The sequence below is a fragment of the Penicillium soppii genome, assembly GCF_028829465.1.
Source record: "Penicillium soppii strain IBT 18220 chromosome Unknown utg000002l, whole genome shotgun sequence".
NCBI lineage: Eukaryota > Fungi > Ascomycota > Eurotiomycetes > Eurotiales > Aspergillaceae > Penicillium > Penicillium soppii.
Genome location: NW_026643232.1, coordinates 705,956 through 722,711, shown reverse-complemented (window position 1 = coordinate 722,711; position 16,756 = coordinate 705,956). Strand labels below are relative to the sequence as shown.

Genomic DNA, 16,756 nt, shown 5'->3' with positions numbered 1-16,756 from the left:
AATTAGCAGTCATCGTCATCGTTCAAGGCTCAAACGGATTTAACGTTAGCATGATCAAGATCATTCAGTTCAGCAAATGCTAGTCCCCTATGAGGAGGCTTAGCTTATTATAATAAGCAAAGAAAAATTACCCGCTAGTACTAACTCTAAACAAGTCGACTGTCCGCAGTTGTCACTCGAGTGCAAGTGGTTGGCAGATTAAGGATTCGAATTCCTGCCGGGTCTCCAAATGAGCAGGCATCCGTCTGTTAGGCCTGTTTGCATGCTCAATGTTCTAGAAATCCTGGAGACCATACGAGTCTGATACAAAAGCTATTTTTAAGCTATTATCGACGACTGTACTAGAATACTGCCAAGAAAGGGGTTCAAGGGCAGCGTAACTGTAACAGGTATAGTGTGTTCTGGGACAGGGTTCGAGAAAGAATCTCTGTGTGTAAATGGTGAAACTGATTCCGATCCTCCTTGTACACTGAACCCAATTTTCCAAGCTTGGACGTAAGCAATATGATCAGGTATAGACTTCTGCATAGCCAGGAGCCGATGTCCTTTGGGCCGCCCGCCAAGGACCCATTATGTATCATTGTCCAAAGTCGGATGACCACATTGAAAATCCATCTAAATATATCCAGATAATTCTCCTTCACCTTGACTCAAAGAAATGGGTTTTCGTACATTAGTGGGGAGGGTTGCAGACGGGCTCGGAACAACACCAAGAACCATGCTTATCTCATCTAGGAGTGATACAGTATATAGGTCATCTAACTTCTATTATTCAGTCTCCTCCTACTCTAGATCCTGTTTCAAACTGCAAGTCCAGTTGGACTACTCTTTTTTGCTTGGATGCAGACTGCCCACCAGCGAGGCGAATCAGAACTGTTTGTGGAGAATACCTTTTGACTACAAAAATGTGCTATGACTCCTACATGCAGAAGTAATGTCATCCAGGTAAACATGGTAATACCACCCATAAAGATTCCAACACTATTAATGTGGCTGATACAGGCTAGACAGGATGCAATTCTCTTCAAGCGCCAAGATCTCTATCGGTGTTTGCTGCCTAGCCTCTGCTGCGACAATACTAACGTGATGTATCACAGGAGGAGTTGACAAGCAAAGAAGAGAATGCACCCCTATTAGTCTTCTGAAATAGCGGTCAACATTCATGACAAGAAGATTTGCAATCGACTACATTAATTCCGTAGTGGATTTCAAGGAAGTGTAATATTATCTCATATGTAGCTTACAGGCCATCATGTGGAAACCCTGCAGCTACTCAACGGCGTATACAAACACTGCGATTGCGGGAATAAAAATCTAGAATCCTGAAATTTTTCTTTAGTCATCTATATTGCGATGCTACGCATTAAGGACTGTTATTGTACGCAAAGTGTATTATACCATGCTCACATGACCCGCTGCAACTGCAAAACGATGCTGGTATCGCTATAAATCATCAATTTCATCATTTGAAGTGTCCACAAAGTTTTCTACGTTTGTGCCATCGCATCCCCAATGCACTGCGCGTTGGAGGCCAAGGGAGCGAGCCCTTTGGAAGACCCTGGTCTCGTGCTAAAGAAGGTCTGGTTATGCCGCAGCCAAGTCTCCATTCTTGGAATCAGGCCTCCGGAGTGATTTTATTTTTGTAGCGGAACCGTTGGGTCAGTATAAATGATGCAGTTGCTAGAAACTGTGGAGTTTTATGGGCTATAGATAACACCGGGTACTGCAGTGATCATGTATACATGCAATGGAGAATATTGGAAAAATTACAGCATTTGAAGTTGGCATCCTTAGTTTGCACTTACTTTAGCATAGCGATGCTTCTAGCTAGGCACTATTGAACTTCTGTTGATAACCACGATGTGGATCCTGCTTGTGATATGACAACTCTGGTGCTACGCCAACCTCGATATAGATATCATTTCGCAAATTGATGATGAGCAAGCAAGCCGAATACTATATTGTCATGGAAACACATGTTATGGTGGTGTGTCCTATGGCATGGCACACCTACCAATCACCTCCTTCGGCTCATGACCATCATCAAACAACGTGTCTTACAAAGACAGAGTCACCATTACAAATACAAATTCCCGCTGAATGTAGCAACCGACTAGTCCACGTTGTTCTAAGGTAGGTTTCTATGTTTTTCACAGGTGGTTGTTGCATTTTACACCTGCCAGAGACATATATTGCCCACCGTCCAAACAGTCTTCGTCCAGGTCCATGGCCCGTGTAAAAAGATGCTTGATCTATAGTGCATTGAAGTTGCGAATGAGGTCACGAATAATTTTTAGGAACCGGCCCAAGGCTGCGATATGCCGGGTCCACTTGGGATGCGATATGTTCTTGCATACTGTACCTGAACGTTTTGTCAGCTGAGATGGACCAAACGCACCCCCACAAATGAAACCGACAACAAACCTGTTGATTTCCTCAATGGTTAGCTTCTGGCTCTCATCTGACACCCGGTACAGCGAACTATCCATTTTACTCGAGAAGCCAATCCGCTCCGAGAGGTTCTTGCGAGCCCGGGCGCTTGCCGCTTGAACTTTGCTCGCTCTGGGCTTGCGTATCTGTTCATACAGCTGGAGCCCGGCTCTGATGTCATCGGTAAATGTATACTCCAACGAAAAGATGATCCCTAGGGCGGCTGCATCCTCAATGGCCTGGCACGCGCCTTGACTCTGGTCCGGCAGCATGGGATGGGCGGCATCGCCCATGATGCACGTGCAGCCCTGCTGCCAGGTGGCATACGGTGAATGTTCAAACAAACGCCAGGGCCGGATGTCTACAGAATGAGTGAGGATCGTGCGGAGCTTCGGGTCCAAAGTCGGATATGGTCGCAGGGCCTGTTCAGCGGTGCCCCCATCGAGCCAGGTCTCAGCATCCTCCTCCCTGTCCCCACTCGACAGTGGAAAGAAGAGATAGAATGACTGCACGCTGCCCCCGCGACACGCCGAATAGACGATCTTGTGCAGCCCTTGCCCCCAGTATTCAAGGGCATCGCTGCGTGCCATCTCTGGCAATCCAAGTCGGTGCACGTCGGAAGTGTTTATCACGCAGTGGATGCAGGAGGAGGTCGCTCTGATGCGATTCGGTTCGATTCCGAGTGAGCGCCGGACGCAGGACTAATGGATATTGTCAGTGTGGGTTCATATTATCTTTCACAAGAGATGGTCGATGACTTGCTCCGACTCCGTCGGCACCAATGACAAGGTCATGCCGAACTGGCGCTTCATGGCTGAAGGTGATCCAGCCGGTTTCAAGGTCGACGGCCTCGGAGACATGGTTCATTTTGACTGCAACTGGTTCTCCTTTCCCGTGGATGACAGTGGCGGTTTCATGGAGCATTCGGTGCATATCAACCCGGTAGAAGTTATAGTAGTCCTGGGTCGCCGGCGGTCCGAAATTTAGCGGGCGTGGCGATAGATTTTAATCTTGAGGATCTCTTACATATCCCCATAGATCTGCATAGCTGGACAGATTCAACACATCAACCACCTCGCCGGTCTCGAGATCGCGTCGAATCTGTTTCAGTATGCGGACGGGCTCCCCACGGCTGATATTCACCCCCCACTGCGCGAGCCATTTGGAACCGTTGGCAGGGCAGCTGATAGATGCTCCTGCGTCTCGCGTAGAGTTTGCTCTCTCATACACGGTGACTGTGTGCCCGGCACGACGAAGGGAGATGGCCGCTGCCAGGCCACCTGGTATCGTTACTATTTAGAGGCTGTGTTTAGCTTAAAAAGGCGGAGACGGAAAGACGGTACCGATTCCTCCCCCCACGATGCCCACATTTAGCCGACGCCAGCGTTTCTGAGTGATGGTCATATTGTGTCACGGGAAATGTTACTACTAAAAAAGATCAAGGAGAAAGCTCGAGAGAGATATTTGTGTAGGTGCACCGATGGCCCCCTTTCTATCCGCAACTTAGACCGAAATCACGTCGTTGTGAATGTATCAGATAAGAAAGAGAACCGGTACTGATATGGCTGGTAGATCTGGAACTGAAATCCTACGGCCCTTCTATGCTGCACGAAGACCAGCGTGTTCTCATCATTGGTGGACATCAACCCCCTGGTCCTGCAAGGTATCGCACCGGATGTATCTTGCTCTCAAGTCTCTTGCTTCAACAAAGTGATGTATCATTATATCATGCTCGTCATCACCATCAGGGCAGATTGAACGTGTTTCGAGGGCCCAGCCGTGAAAAAAAATTGAGGTCCGTCTTGGAGCCGCGGTTACAATAGACCTGGGTTTTATTGATTCGGGCGGTTTCTGATGTGTAACAGGAACATACAGTCAATCAATGTGATTCCTATTTGTGTCTCCCGCCCCTTACTACGAATTATATCCGCTCCCGGCCTTGGAGCAAGGGGCTGATTACAATTTTGCCGATATTAATCTGGCTTCTGAACGCATTTGTTCTATTTGGTCGAAGTGGTGAAAGGACGCATTGTTCATACTCTACATATACTCCAGCTCAGCCAAGGCAGGAGAAGCTGCCCAACAAGCCCCCCAAAGACGAACCTATCAGCGAAGCTTCAGAGCATTCGATAAAAAACAGTACATACCATCTCGGGCATACGCCCGCAGTATCTGATATCGTTAATCGCCATGGGATGTCGACACTTGAGCTGGTACAGTACGTAGTGGAGACCAAATTGTTCGCCCGAAATCGATCTTTTTATCACATTCAGATTCATCTATATAGATAAAATGGTGTGAGTGTAATTCAAAAATGAGATTAGAGTATCTATTACCTAGGTCTAAATATCACGTCTAAGGAGAAAATTTCCACGGCAAACTTCTCCTTTGGTGCAAGCTATGGCAATTCAACTAGATGCAATAATTATAAAGGGAAGGAAGGCGGTAGCCTTCCTCGTCTGATAACTGGCTCATTGATACTTCATTATAATATCACATCAATCTATTTATCCACCATCCACAATCTATTCACAGTCAATGTGGACTTCATTTCCTAAGTTAGTGCTCAAAAGGCGAAGGTCCAGTCAGTCATCTGCATGAAGCAATGTGTGCGTATGTGTAACAGTATCAATCATTAAAGGCGATAAAGCCTACAAATATATATATATATATATATATATCATTGTTCCAGGAAGGGAAAGGAAGTGGAAGGAGAGAAGGCAGGTGAGTGAACATACCGCAAGGCGTCGTAAAAGATGTAACCAGATGCTTTCTCTTTTTTCTTTCTATCTCTCGCCTCCTCATCTTCCTTCTCTTGGCATTAGTCCCCTTCACATATGAATGAACAGAAATAGATCGCTACTTTGGACATATCACACTAAATGCATGCGAAATCGGGGGTTCGGGAGGGGGCGCAGAATACGTTCGCGTGTGAGGTGTTGATTGATACATGTTTTTTTTTTGAATCGGCTGCTTGCTGGCCCGCACCGTGCGGGACTGAGGGTTGCACAGCACTATGCATGTTTACGTAGGGGTTTCGCGGATTTTCCTATATACCAATCAGAAAGGGAGACTGCTATAAGATTTACACTCTTTCGCTCTTTCTTAGCGCCACTTTTGAATGCTAGTCTCGAAAGGCATATTACACATTCTGTTACCGATCCCGTCTCAGAAAGGATCCTGAGGAGGGAAGAAGACGCCTTGCTGAATGTTCTTGGCACAGTTCGGTTACAGTTTGCCTGGTTTGCAGCGAACTTTCTCGAAAGAAGGATGTTCATAGAACAGATTTTATACAGTGTCATTGTATTGCCCCGTCACAAACGACGGTAAAATACTAAGACAATGGCCTAAGCCCATAATAGACTAGCTCCCGAGAGTGGCGCTGGGAAAAAGCAAAAGAGTGCAAATCATATAGAAGCCAAACTTGTACTGTACTTCAACCACCACTTTTGCACGCCCTCTATAAGATGCCTGGTTGACTGAACAATCGGTCACAGTTTCACCGCCCGCCAATTTTCCTCACACTTGTCGCGTTAATGGTGAACCATTAATTTCATCTCCCTACGATTTTATAATTTAATTGCGGTTAGATCGGTCTATTTTCGTGACCATTCATTTAAACTGGTAAAGCAGTCGTCTAAATCCCTGTTCCCCTAAGGATTTGAAGCTCGAACAGATGGATATTCTACAATACGCATTTTCTAGCTCCTGTCTCAGCGACGTCGTTTTTTCTTTTCTCAAATATTGATAAACCGGGGCACCTGGTTGAGTCTTCCCTTCATAGAATCTATGATGGCGTTTGCGACTTTAATCCGATTAAATGAATCAATTTTTTTTGTGTCTTAAACAAAGCGACTTGATCCTGAATATTGCAACATTTATTCTGCCACGAATCTATTTCTGCGAAGGCGAATACAGTAGGTAGTAGATTGTCAATATGAGTGAATTAATTTATTGGTCAATAATGATGTTTAGTTGAATTTTATGTAAAATTTATGTAAAACTGATTTATTTTCTTTTTTCGAAAAAGCCACCCTTCGTTCAAATGTGAAAAAGTTTTATCTGTTTTGGACCTCAAAAAACTAAGGGGCCGCAACCTCCGTCGGGCCACCAAGAGCCATCCATTCGTTACTGCTTTTCTAAAGATGACGGCTTCATCTTCATTTTCCTTTTCGGTACTATCGTTCGAGAAGCTGTGCTCTAGAAACAATTTAACGAGTGCCGTGTGTCCATTCTCTGCGGCGATGACGATCGGTTGGTCGTCTGCGTGTAAAAAAACCATTGCATTCTATGATTAACTTTATTGCACTAGCTTGATACCCTGCTTTTGCTGCCCATCGTTTTGCTTGTTATGGGTCTCTTCTTTCAGAAAAGCGACAGGGACTGTCGCTGACTAGATGGTACAGTAACACTGGGATAGAACGCACCCCCAAATGGCCCTCGGACCCCATTGGAAATCGATTGGGAAAAGCAGCTGTAAAACAATGAGGATCTGACCTATGATCATAGAGGGACTTGCTCACGAGTCTCTTTATGTAAATATGATCGCTTTTTACGTCGGGAATGGAGAGATGCTATTTTGTTAAATATCGAGTCCTAATTCTTGGACGAAGGAGGGCAAGGACAATTTCATAAGTTAATCAAAATCAAGAACATGCAACAGTGAGGGTTCACTGGTGGTCACTTCTTTAACGAAATAGCTTATTGCTCTCTCATATCTTGCTCTATTGGAAAGAGTACAGTCATGGACACAGCAGGCCATAGACAGCTTCACGCCCCTACTCTGGCTGACAAGGACGAGCAACGAGCAACGTTAACCCCGTCACCTCAGCTAAGGAGGCGCACTACCGCATGTCAAGCTTACAAGAAAAAGAGATCAAAGGTGAATTAAGATGCATGACTTGAAGAGAGCAAATCGTGAAGGCAATATCTACTGCCAAGGAGATCAGCCATGTGTGAAATATGTCAAAGTAGGTACTGTATGTGTGTTTGACCAAAATCAAGATCGAAGGAGAAAGTTCATACTTAGACAAACCAAAGAGAAAATCGATTCTTCTGAGATTTTGCTTGATAAAGTTGCTCAAGCGTTCAGTAAAGGCGAAAATGCGTAACTATAGCTGCTTCTTTCATCAAGATTAACGGCCTATTTCGATAAAACCCTCACAAAAAGTGGAATCGGAGGCAATCAGGTATAATTGGACCATCCTCAATACTTTTACAGATACCAAAATGTTAATTCATCACCCGAAGGAGTCCGCCGATAGCTTGTCTCCGGGAGTTGTACAGACCATTCGTAAGTCCGGACAGGAGGGATGCAGTATACTTCAAGTGATAGAAATTTCCCGTGATACTTAAGGTTCTATAGGGAGCCTGCTCATACTTATTAACGTTGAGCTTAGGATGATTCAGCCTTTACCGATAGTGGCTGTACACAAAATTTGGCCTCCTCGTCTTCCCCACCTGTGGGTTCCTTAGATGAGGTCGACACGGAGCGCGAAGATGTCAATCAAAATTTACAATCTAGAGTTACGGGCTGTATTGGCAAAACCTCAGAACCCCGCTTGAGAAAGTTCCCCAAATGCTGTCCCACTAAATGACGCGGGTAGGGACTCAAACCAAGCATCGAGCTCATTAGCCACGCTGGTTCTGTCATAGGATAATGATTGGGCAGCGGGATCGTCTGCTCTCTTGAATGTGTAGGCTATGACTTAAGTCAAGATCCAAATGATTTTATTTCCCAACCTGTCCTCCACCGTCTCCTGATTGGCCCAAAACACAACCCATTCCTCCGGCGGAAGCATTGTGGGATGTTCCTGCACCATAAACAGCGCGACATACATATACCCAAAAAGCCGCTCCCACAACTCCTTTTGAGCCGGCTTTACATGTGTGAGTCCTTATCAGGGTCAAAGAGCTATATACATGACGAAGGTGATCCAGACCTGGGGCAAAGAGTAGCTCATAACTGCTCAGCAAAACGGTCGTCGCAAGCGTGTCGTCTGGAAAATATGATCGACCCTGCAGCGTTTTGATCAATTGATGAAGGCTCTCTCCGTAGTAGCGAACTGTAGCAGACTTCCATATTGCTCCACGACTAACAATGCTCATTTGTCTCGCCGTAAGGGCACAAATTGCATTCATCAGCATTAGAGATTCAAGAGCCCATTTCACGAGAGTCTTTTGGAATTTCAAATCGTCATCGAATAGGCCCACCCATGTTCCAATGCCATGTTGATCTTCTTGAATCAAATGAACCTTTTCGGCGTCAATAGACGATGGCGCAGCAGGTGATAGTTGTGGCCTGGGTAAGTCCACATTGCGGAGCGGAGTGACCGAATTGTTGAACATTTCCCAAGCAGATGCAGGGCTTGGGCGATCTTATATCGGGGCAGCTGTCCTCGGAGTCGGGGCACTCCAACTCGATGGAATGATGAAATCACCCCGCTCACATTCGAGACTCAATCTTTTACACCGACCACAACGAGGGTGTATTTCAGCACATTTGGTATGACTTGCCCTGCAGCGAGTACTGACATAAGATATTCTATTTGGGACATGAGTTGATCTACCAGATTAACGGCAAGCTTACCATCCGGTCAAATTTGTCTAGCCTCATCAGTGTCAATATCAATAAGAAGTCCCCGAACATACCCGTCTTCCGCCTATTCGCGCCCTCTCTTAAACTGACCCTCTTCATCTGTCTTTTTGGCACAGCTTGTAAATAGCTTTCACCGGTTGTTCTCAAGAGGGTATTAAAGATATTAACACAATAAAAAAAGCGTAGACTGCGCAGGTAGTATTTTACACAATGCATGGGTTGCGGGAAGCGACGAAATTTCTTTGGCGCATGTGATGCATATTCTGCACTAAACCATGTTGGTAGACGTCATTATAACCTAAATATCTGCCAAGAACTGTACTTATTCTACTTTGTCAAGGGCATTGTCATGATTTAACTGCCCTGTAGGTAGGATTCTCTCTCTAGAGGATCTCCCTTGCCAACTCTTTTACCATCCCTACGTAGAACCCTGCAGGCTATGGACATCGATGCCACTGTAATTTTTTATCCTAGAAGTCAATATCCGCCCCCTTGACTGAAGGACATATCTGAGGCTCCTGTTCTCGATATCAGTCGTGTCAATAAAACCCGATAGTGTTTGTCAGGGTGCTGAGCATCGATCACCCGGTTTCGGGCCGTGCGACTTAGACTCTGCCGTTCTTGCTAGTCAGCACCCTTAAGCTGTCAATTCTGGAAACCAGATCCGGACTGGAGACCTTCCAGGCAATGAAGCCATCGATCCCGCTATCCTGAGCGACCATGACTGCCCTGATTCTGAGCATATCCAAGCAGCGGAGAATATTACTTGTATCGCAACACATCCGGACGAATGTCCCTTAAATTGCTTTCGCTTTCCAATCAAGACCTATCTTTCCAACGCAGACGACAAAATGCAAAGGAGGCGGCGAATCATGATCAATGTGCATAGAATTCCTTCGTACCGTCCTTTTCAACTAAGGCAGTGGCCATGAGACCGTGCGTTCCGCCATGACTTTCTCTCCAACTTTTGATTGCAGAGGGGACTCTTCCACTGTTCGCCTGCATCTGGAACTTGTGGTAAACTATATCCGCATCGGTCACCCCTCTATCGTAGTCCCATCTAACCCCGAGGTCCCATCTAACTCCGAAGCGTTCTTGATCTGCCGGACTCTTCGGGAAAGCCGTCTTTCTTCGTCCTGTTGTTGGATTCGTGAATTTTTCCCAGGTACTCCCTTCCACAGCCTTAGCGAGTGCAGGATTCAATGCCCTCCGAATCGTGATGCTCGCTAGGGCTATGCGAAAATACGTAGAGCGAGTGCAAAATAGCGCTAAATCATGCAAATGATTAGAGTTTGTTTTTACCGACTTCGCTGCTTTTCACTTCATGTAAATAGTTTGGCTTAAAAAGTCACACAGGAGATCAGGGATCTGGGACCAGTAGCAACAGTATCGTGTTTGATTGTTCAGAAGATTAGGGGAACGTATCACCCAGCTGACCTCAGGTGGCCCAATGAGAAACCCGTGAATCACCACTGGAATGGTTGTTCAATGTTTAATTGGTCAGAGGCTCAGAGCAAGATTTCATCCCAGCTCTGAACCACTGCCGGCAGTGGTTTCCTTTGAATTATGCAATTTGCGCAATTGTGAACCCTCAATGTGGAAATACCGGAGTATTTAATTCATTTCGATGTAAACGAGCCAAGCAGCTTTAACCTTCTTTGACTAGAAAATCACAACAAAAGGCGACAAAATAATATGCTGAGATTACCAGAATATCTATATTGCTTGCGAATGTGAGACTGATGGTTGTTATAACTTCGATTGTTGACTACTTTCAATCACCGATCTCATGGCAGACACCATCTCCTTCATCTCTGCCATAGAACGTGGAAAATCATGTATGGCACTATGCTCGAAAGTTCGTCGCCACTTTGGGAGACAAAAAGACTCGCCCGACAATGAGCAATCTCTTAACGCCGGCGGATCATTTCTCCCGCGAACATGAAGGGTTGGAATAGGTAGACGTGCCTTGAAAAGAGCTGGGTCTAGCACGCACGGGACTTCTAAAGGCGGGCGATTTAGAAAGCTTGTACGTGGTCGACGGGTGACTGGCTCCACTGCATCAAGGACCCCGACTAGCGCTTTGATCGCAACTCGGGCCGATCCTGTGAGTTGTTCAAGCTGGTCATCTCGAGCGGATCGAAGACGGTTCTCATCCTCCAGAGAGAGCGGGCCAAGCACGGATCCGTAGTAAGCTGGGTCTGTCGCAATTAATGTTACCGGCGAGCAGAAAATCCCAAATCGAACGGGAAGACGCTTTCCTGGATATATGGCCCTCTGCTCGAGCAGGTAAGCAAGTAGTACCGCGGCCCCTTGGCTAAAGCCAAACACTCCGTCGAAGGGTCCTTGGCTGGCCAAGGTCTCTTTGACCAAAGCATGAGCGGCCCTCATGCTGACAGGATCAAATTCTGCTGAGTAGCAGAGGTAGGGGCCAGGAATGGCGGGTGCGAAACCTACAATAAATATGATTTTGTTAATATTAACACAACATGACTCAGAAGAATTTGGAAACAATCCACTCACCTGGAGTTACTGGGCAGTTTAAGTTCCCTGCCAGATAGTAGAAATTCCAGCTAGAATCGCATAGTTTCATCAAGGCTGACATCTGGTATTTCATGACATTGGGGCTTGTCCCGTAGCCATGAAGACACAGTATTCTCATCTCGTCTTGTTGAGTTATTTTGGAGATACAAATTAGGATCCAAGTTGCGGCAGAAGCAATTCCTGGCTGAAGTATCGGGACCCAACAGCTATCGATGGAAATCTGTCAACAGGCCTGTGAATATCGCTGAGCAATGTACCATCCGCCCCCGAGAAACTTTCTCAAGGCTAGCTGATGTAGTGGCACCGTCGATTAAAATCGATTGAATAGAAAACTGTCTCCAGTCATGCTCTTCCGATAGTCATATTCTTTCGATAGAAGCAAGGGATTATGTGGGGTGATCTTATCGATGAAATATGTGTAGCAGGCCTACAGGGGATGTGGTGGAGTGGCTTGATGGGCTGAGAATAGGGGGCACAAGAGCGCCGTGTAGCTTTTGGTGGCTGTATGCAGATCTTTATGGCCCAATTACAATCTTGCATATAGCTGAGGTGTCCGTACACAAAAGCAATATTGATTATCTCCTTGAGCCAGACGCAACGCAAGACTAGGATGACAATCATTTGCATAATGTCAGGGTGATCGAATTTGCTAATTATATACAGCACCCACAGGTGGTCTGCCTGATGAAGGAAAAACCATGCATGTATATTTCTTGCTTTTTCTTCGCATTATGATGAGCCATACATCAAGGTGGACCCTGCGTAGGATAGACCCACGTCACACACATTTTTCTGAAAGGGGACTCAATTGATACTCTCGCTGGAGCAGACTCGGTTCGGGTACCATATTGCTGGACAACTAAGCAAGGGGTAGCTGGAGAATTACAATCGGTTAAGTAGTATCTAGAAACCATCATGCCATCATGCAACCATTTACCCTATCACATATCTCCATGGTGCAGCAAAGTGAGATTCCGATCTGCGGTCTCCACATGTGATTAGTGACTAGTATGTCCGTAACAAATCGCTAGTCAGGAAAGACAAGTCTATCCCCTCTAAGACGGAAGGGGATAAGGGACTAAATATCTAGGTTAAAGTAGGATTCTCTAACGTAGCGGTAAGAATCTAAGTGTCGCGCTTATCGGCGAGGCGATCTAGCTTAATAAGATCCTTAATATTAAGAGGATCCTTAGCATCTAACTACTCTATAACCACGGAGTTATAATTTAATATCTAACTACTACGTGTTACGGACATACCAGTCACCAATCACAGGTGGGGACTGCGACCTACAGATGGGCCACCGAGAGCCAATCGATCAATCTGTTATGCAGATCACGTGTAAGATCCTATACTGGGACATCCCTAGTACGAGTCAGAGAAATACTTCGACTTGGGAGCCGTTTCTAGCCCCCTGTTGGTAATTACGAACTATACTCGCAAACAACCAGGGCTTACCGCGAGAAGGCCATTTCCGGCCTCCGACTCACCGTCTCTAATACTACCACAATACACCATGAGACGGTTAGCCTCACGTGATCATGCAAGCAGTAGAACAGTCGACGGTAGAAGAGTATCTACGATCTACTTATCTACCATCTACACTTCTACTCAGGAAGAACTCAGGGATATATAAGGACACTCATTTCATGTATCTAGTTTAGTTCTTCGTCTTCATTCATACATTGTTACTTTTGAATACCTTTGAGACTCCTACTTGATTATAACTTGACACACACTACGAATAGACCAATACTCCGGTATAGATCTATTCGGCGCACTACCTGGCATCGTTCCTCGATACCCTCGACAGGACTCATCCCACAGTAAGGCCTGCTAGGCAACGGTAAGGTTAAGAGACAGATCGTTGAGGTTGGAAGTCTGCAGGAAATCAGAGAAGTATCTCCCGATTCTATCTAACATAACTGTGACCAGTTAGCTGTGCGTAACACTACGATCTTTTAGAAACTGTTAATGTTTCTAAAGGCGAAGTATTTTTGATATCGCTTAATTTATTTGTTAAGAATACTTAAGCTATTGTTTTTAGGCTTACTCTAACTCCTACGCCACCTTTTAGCGATCCCGCTCTAACGACTCCCACTCGCGATCGTTATAGAAACGTTTCATATATTTCCGACTACGACGAGTACACTCCGTATAATTTTAGCTTTTTAAATCTATTATATAATTAAGAAAGTTATTAGAATAATATTCATACGGAGTATCGATAACCGAACCCGCCGATAGAATAGTATTATATTAACGTAATCTATTCCTTTTACGCACTTCGTTAGAAACGGGTATAGTAAGAAAACAATATTAGGAAAAGGAAAAAACATCACCTACCTAAGGGGGAAACCGTAGCTTTATAAGTCTCGGGGACGAAACTCCTAGGAGAGGGGGAGGTAATATTACGGACATACTAGTCATTAATCATATATAGAGACCGTAACTACTAATAGGCTACCGAGAGCTAATTGATTTATCTATCATCTAAGTCACTATCAGGACCCAAGTACTAAGCAGGTCTGACGATCTATATCTCGCAGTCTATGTGAGACTGCGAGATGGCCAGTTCGCAGGTGCGAACTGGACCCAGGGCTGAGACCCGCAATGCGAGGGCTCATGACCTCACATGACCCCACATTTGTATATAAACAGTTCAGGGGCTGGAGTCTTGGACTCCAGCGATTAGTTCAGCATTGAACCTGTCTACTGCTTTCTCCATTCTATTGCCCGAATCCACCTAAGTCCCAAGACCCTCGTAACGGGGTCTTAGACATACTGATCGGTTAGCTCTCGGTGGCCCTTCTGTAGGTCGCAGTCCCCACCTGTGATTGGTGACTGGCATGTCCGTAACACCGAGCCCTTCCTTAGCCGGGTTAAAAGCCGTATTTATCGAAGTCATAAATTAAATATAATCGAAGAGCTTTAAGTACGTTAGTAAGCTAACTATACTTATACTATAAGTATCCTATATCTTCTACTTTAAGACGTTTCTTATCCTTCGTTCTTTATATTATAAGGCCTAATATAAGGTATAGTAGGAGTCTTTTCTCGAAACGATACGCCTATATCTTACTAACTTTATAATTTAAACTAGTATATACAAGAGCCCGGTTCGCCTACTCTATAAGTATCTTAGGGGTAATAAAGAGGTATAAATCACGTATACGAATAATCTAGAAAAAGAAGTAAATATGCACTATCATGCAATCTATAAAAAACAAAGGTTGCGGCGAAACAGAGATTCGCACATTGCTAAACACATTCTCTATTCAATTTAATCAGAGACGCTCAAGGAATCAATACCAGTGAAGAGTCCAAGTATCTTTATATTAATGTCCCTCCGCCGTCAAGAGCAGGCCGTCAAGAGCAGACCGTCAAGAATCAACGCCCATCTCAGAAAACCTTCATAACTTTGACCCTCCCCCATACATCGTAAAATTTTCGGGGCTCTGGCTTGAAACAATGCTCTCAGGAGTAGGCAGCGAGGATTGCATCCAACGAAAGAAAGATTCCTCCTGTAGGCATTGCATGACAGATTCCTCTAGTACCACTCTTAAGTCCCAAGGAGGTGATTGATCCCTACCGGCCTGTGGATTTGACGTAAGGATTGGATTGGCCGGTCTGATCCAACACAAGCCATCAAAACGAGGATCAGGGATGTCTACGTTGGATACTCTTCCCAGAACAGACCCAAAGTCCCATTGATAGATATCAGATTGGCGAAGATTGCTGACTACCAAGTCAGGATACTGTATCTGGAAGGACCCCCAGTTGCTCGACTGGGTGATGTGAGACACAATTTTGCGAACATGCTCATTTGTGATAGCTTGGACTTCACTTCTTACTGCTTGCGCAACATCACATAAGAGGCACAAGTCTTGGGCCCAATATTTGCCCCGACCTTCCATTGCCTTCAGTGGAAATGAGCATGGGGCCACGAGAACAGCGTTTCCAATGTAGCTCTTCGGAATCCCAGGCTGTAGAATCGTGCGTACACTAACTCCTAGGTTCAATGACGAAGTCAATTTTCCTGGAACAAGCATTGAGTTTGCTTGGCGTGCTCGCATCACGCATATCCATATCAAGGCCGTAACTATGTCATTGCTGGACAAGGTAGGGTAAGCTTTGTCTTCAGCTCCCCCAAGGATGATGGAATTGCAGGTCTCTTTGAGTTTGCGTATTTTTTCCGCAGATAAGGTGAAATTGCGACTAATAGGGATTGCGGTAAGGTGAGGTGGCTGACCATACCCATCGTGATGGTCTACAGGCTTAGCGCTCGTTGCTGCCGCAATCTGCTTCCTTACCTCCGCTTGAAGAATCATGCTGGTAATGGGTGCAGCATTTCGACAGCACGCTGCCAATGATTCTAATACGGCCATGGCGCCGAGACCATCCATCGCCATGTGGTGGGAGGCCATACAAACGACAACTGCATCTTTCATAACATTGGCTTGGAATCGGGCCACTGGAATTGGCAATGAAGATGACATCACAAGAGGGAGTGGAATGTAATTTTGGTTGAAGATCGCATCCCAGTCGATGGCACAAACTTTATTTCGGTGATGCTGAACTTGAAGCATTGGGAACTGAAGCATTGTTGGTCCATCTGCTGGTCTTACCTCTTGCAGGTTCACTTTGTCTTTTATTTGGCTTGACATGGCTACATTGCCGCTCAAGAATGGAAGGGCTACCAGCAACCGCGAGAGAGCTTCTTGCAGAATTTGAATGCTTTCTGAGGGACGTTCAAGCTCGAATGTAAAGAAAGTAAACATGTGCGCTGGTGGTAATAAATGATCCAACGGTGTCAAGACATATGGCTCAAACGTCCGCATGGTGGGCATTGGGGGTTTGTAGAAAAGGTGTATTGTCCTCGAAGGGCTGTTGTTGGAGAATTTAGAGTTAAGCAACTGCGGGAGACCACACATTTATATCTTGCTCAGGCGCTGGAGCTAAACAATCAAGATTGGACTTCAACCCTGTAGATAGAGATTTCATGGCATGGAATCTTTGGTATTTGGAAGCATATCCTGCAGTGGTGACTCACATGTTCATGACCAAGGTTTTGGGGTCATATAAGGCAGACGTACACTGGCTCACCGACATCATATTATGCAAGGTGGATGATGGTAGCTCTCCTTGGGCATCCCTGCTGCCAGTTGTACGTATATAAAGCTA

At 45.5% G+C, this 16,756-nt stretch overlaps 3 protein-coding genes across 3 annotated transcripts; all 3 read right to left on the bottom strand.

Moving 5' to 3' along the window:
• Window positions 1-2,252: 2,252 nt before the first annotated feature.
• N7529_001620 (uncharacterized protein) lies at window positions 2,253-3,834 on the bottom strand (the record flags this gene model as incomplete). Its single annotated transcript, XM_057237151.1, has 4 exons — window positions 2,253-3,131; window positions 3,172-3,390; window positions 3,457-3,722; window positions 3,774-3,834. 4 exons carry the CDS (start codon window positions 3,832-3,834, stop codon window positions 2,253-2,255), a joined length of 1,425 nt encoding a protein of 474 aa, XP_057101838.1.
• A 6,943-nt stretch (window positions 3,835-10,777) lies between these two features.
• Window positions 10,778-11,690, bottom strand: N7529_001619 (uncharacterized protein; the record flags this gene model as incomplete). Its single annotated transcript, XM_057237150.1, has 2 exons — window positions 10,778-11,481; window positions 11,552-11,690. 2 exons carry the CDS (start codon window positions 11,688-11,690, stop codon window positions 10,778-10,780), a joined length of 843 nt encoding a protein of 280 aa, XP_057101837.1.
• Window positions 11,691-14,985: 3,295 nt separating this feature from the next.
• Window positions 14,986-16,413, bottom strand: N7529_001618 (uncharacterized protein; the record flags this gene model as incomplete). The annotated part of the gene is made up of 1 exon (XM_057237149.1): window positions 14,986-16,413. The coding sequence occupies one exon, from the start codon at window positions 16,411-16,413 to the stop codon at window positions 14,986-14,988; it is 1,428 nt and encodes a 475-aa protein (XP_057101836.1).
• Window positions 16,414-16,756: the final 343 nt, after the last annotated feature.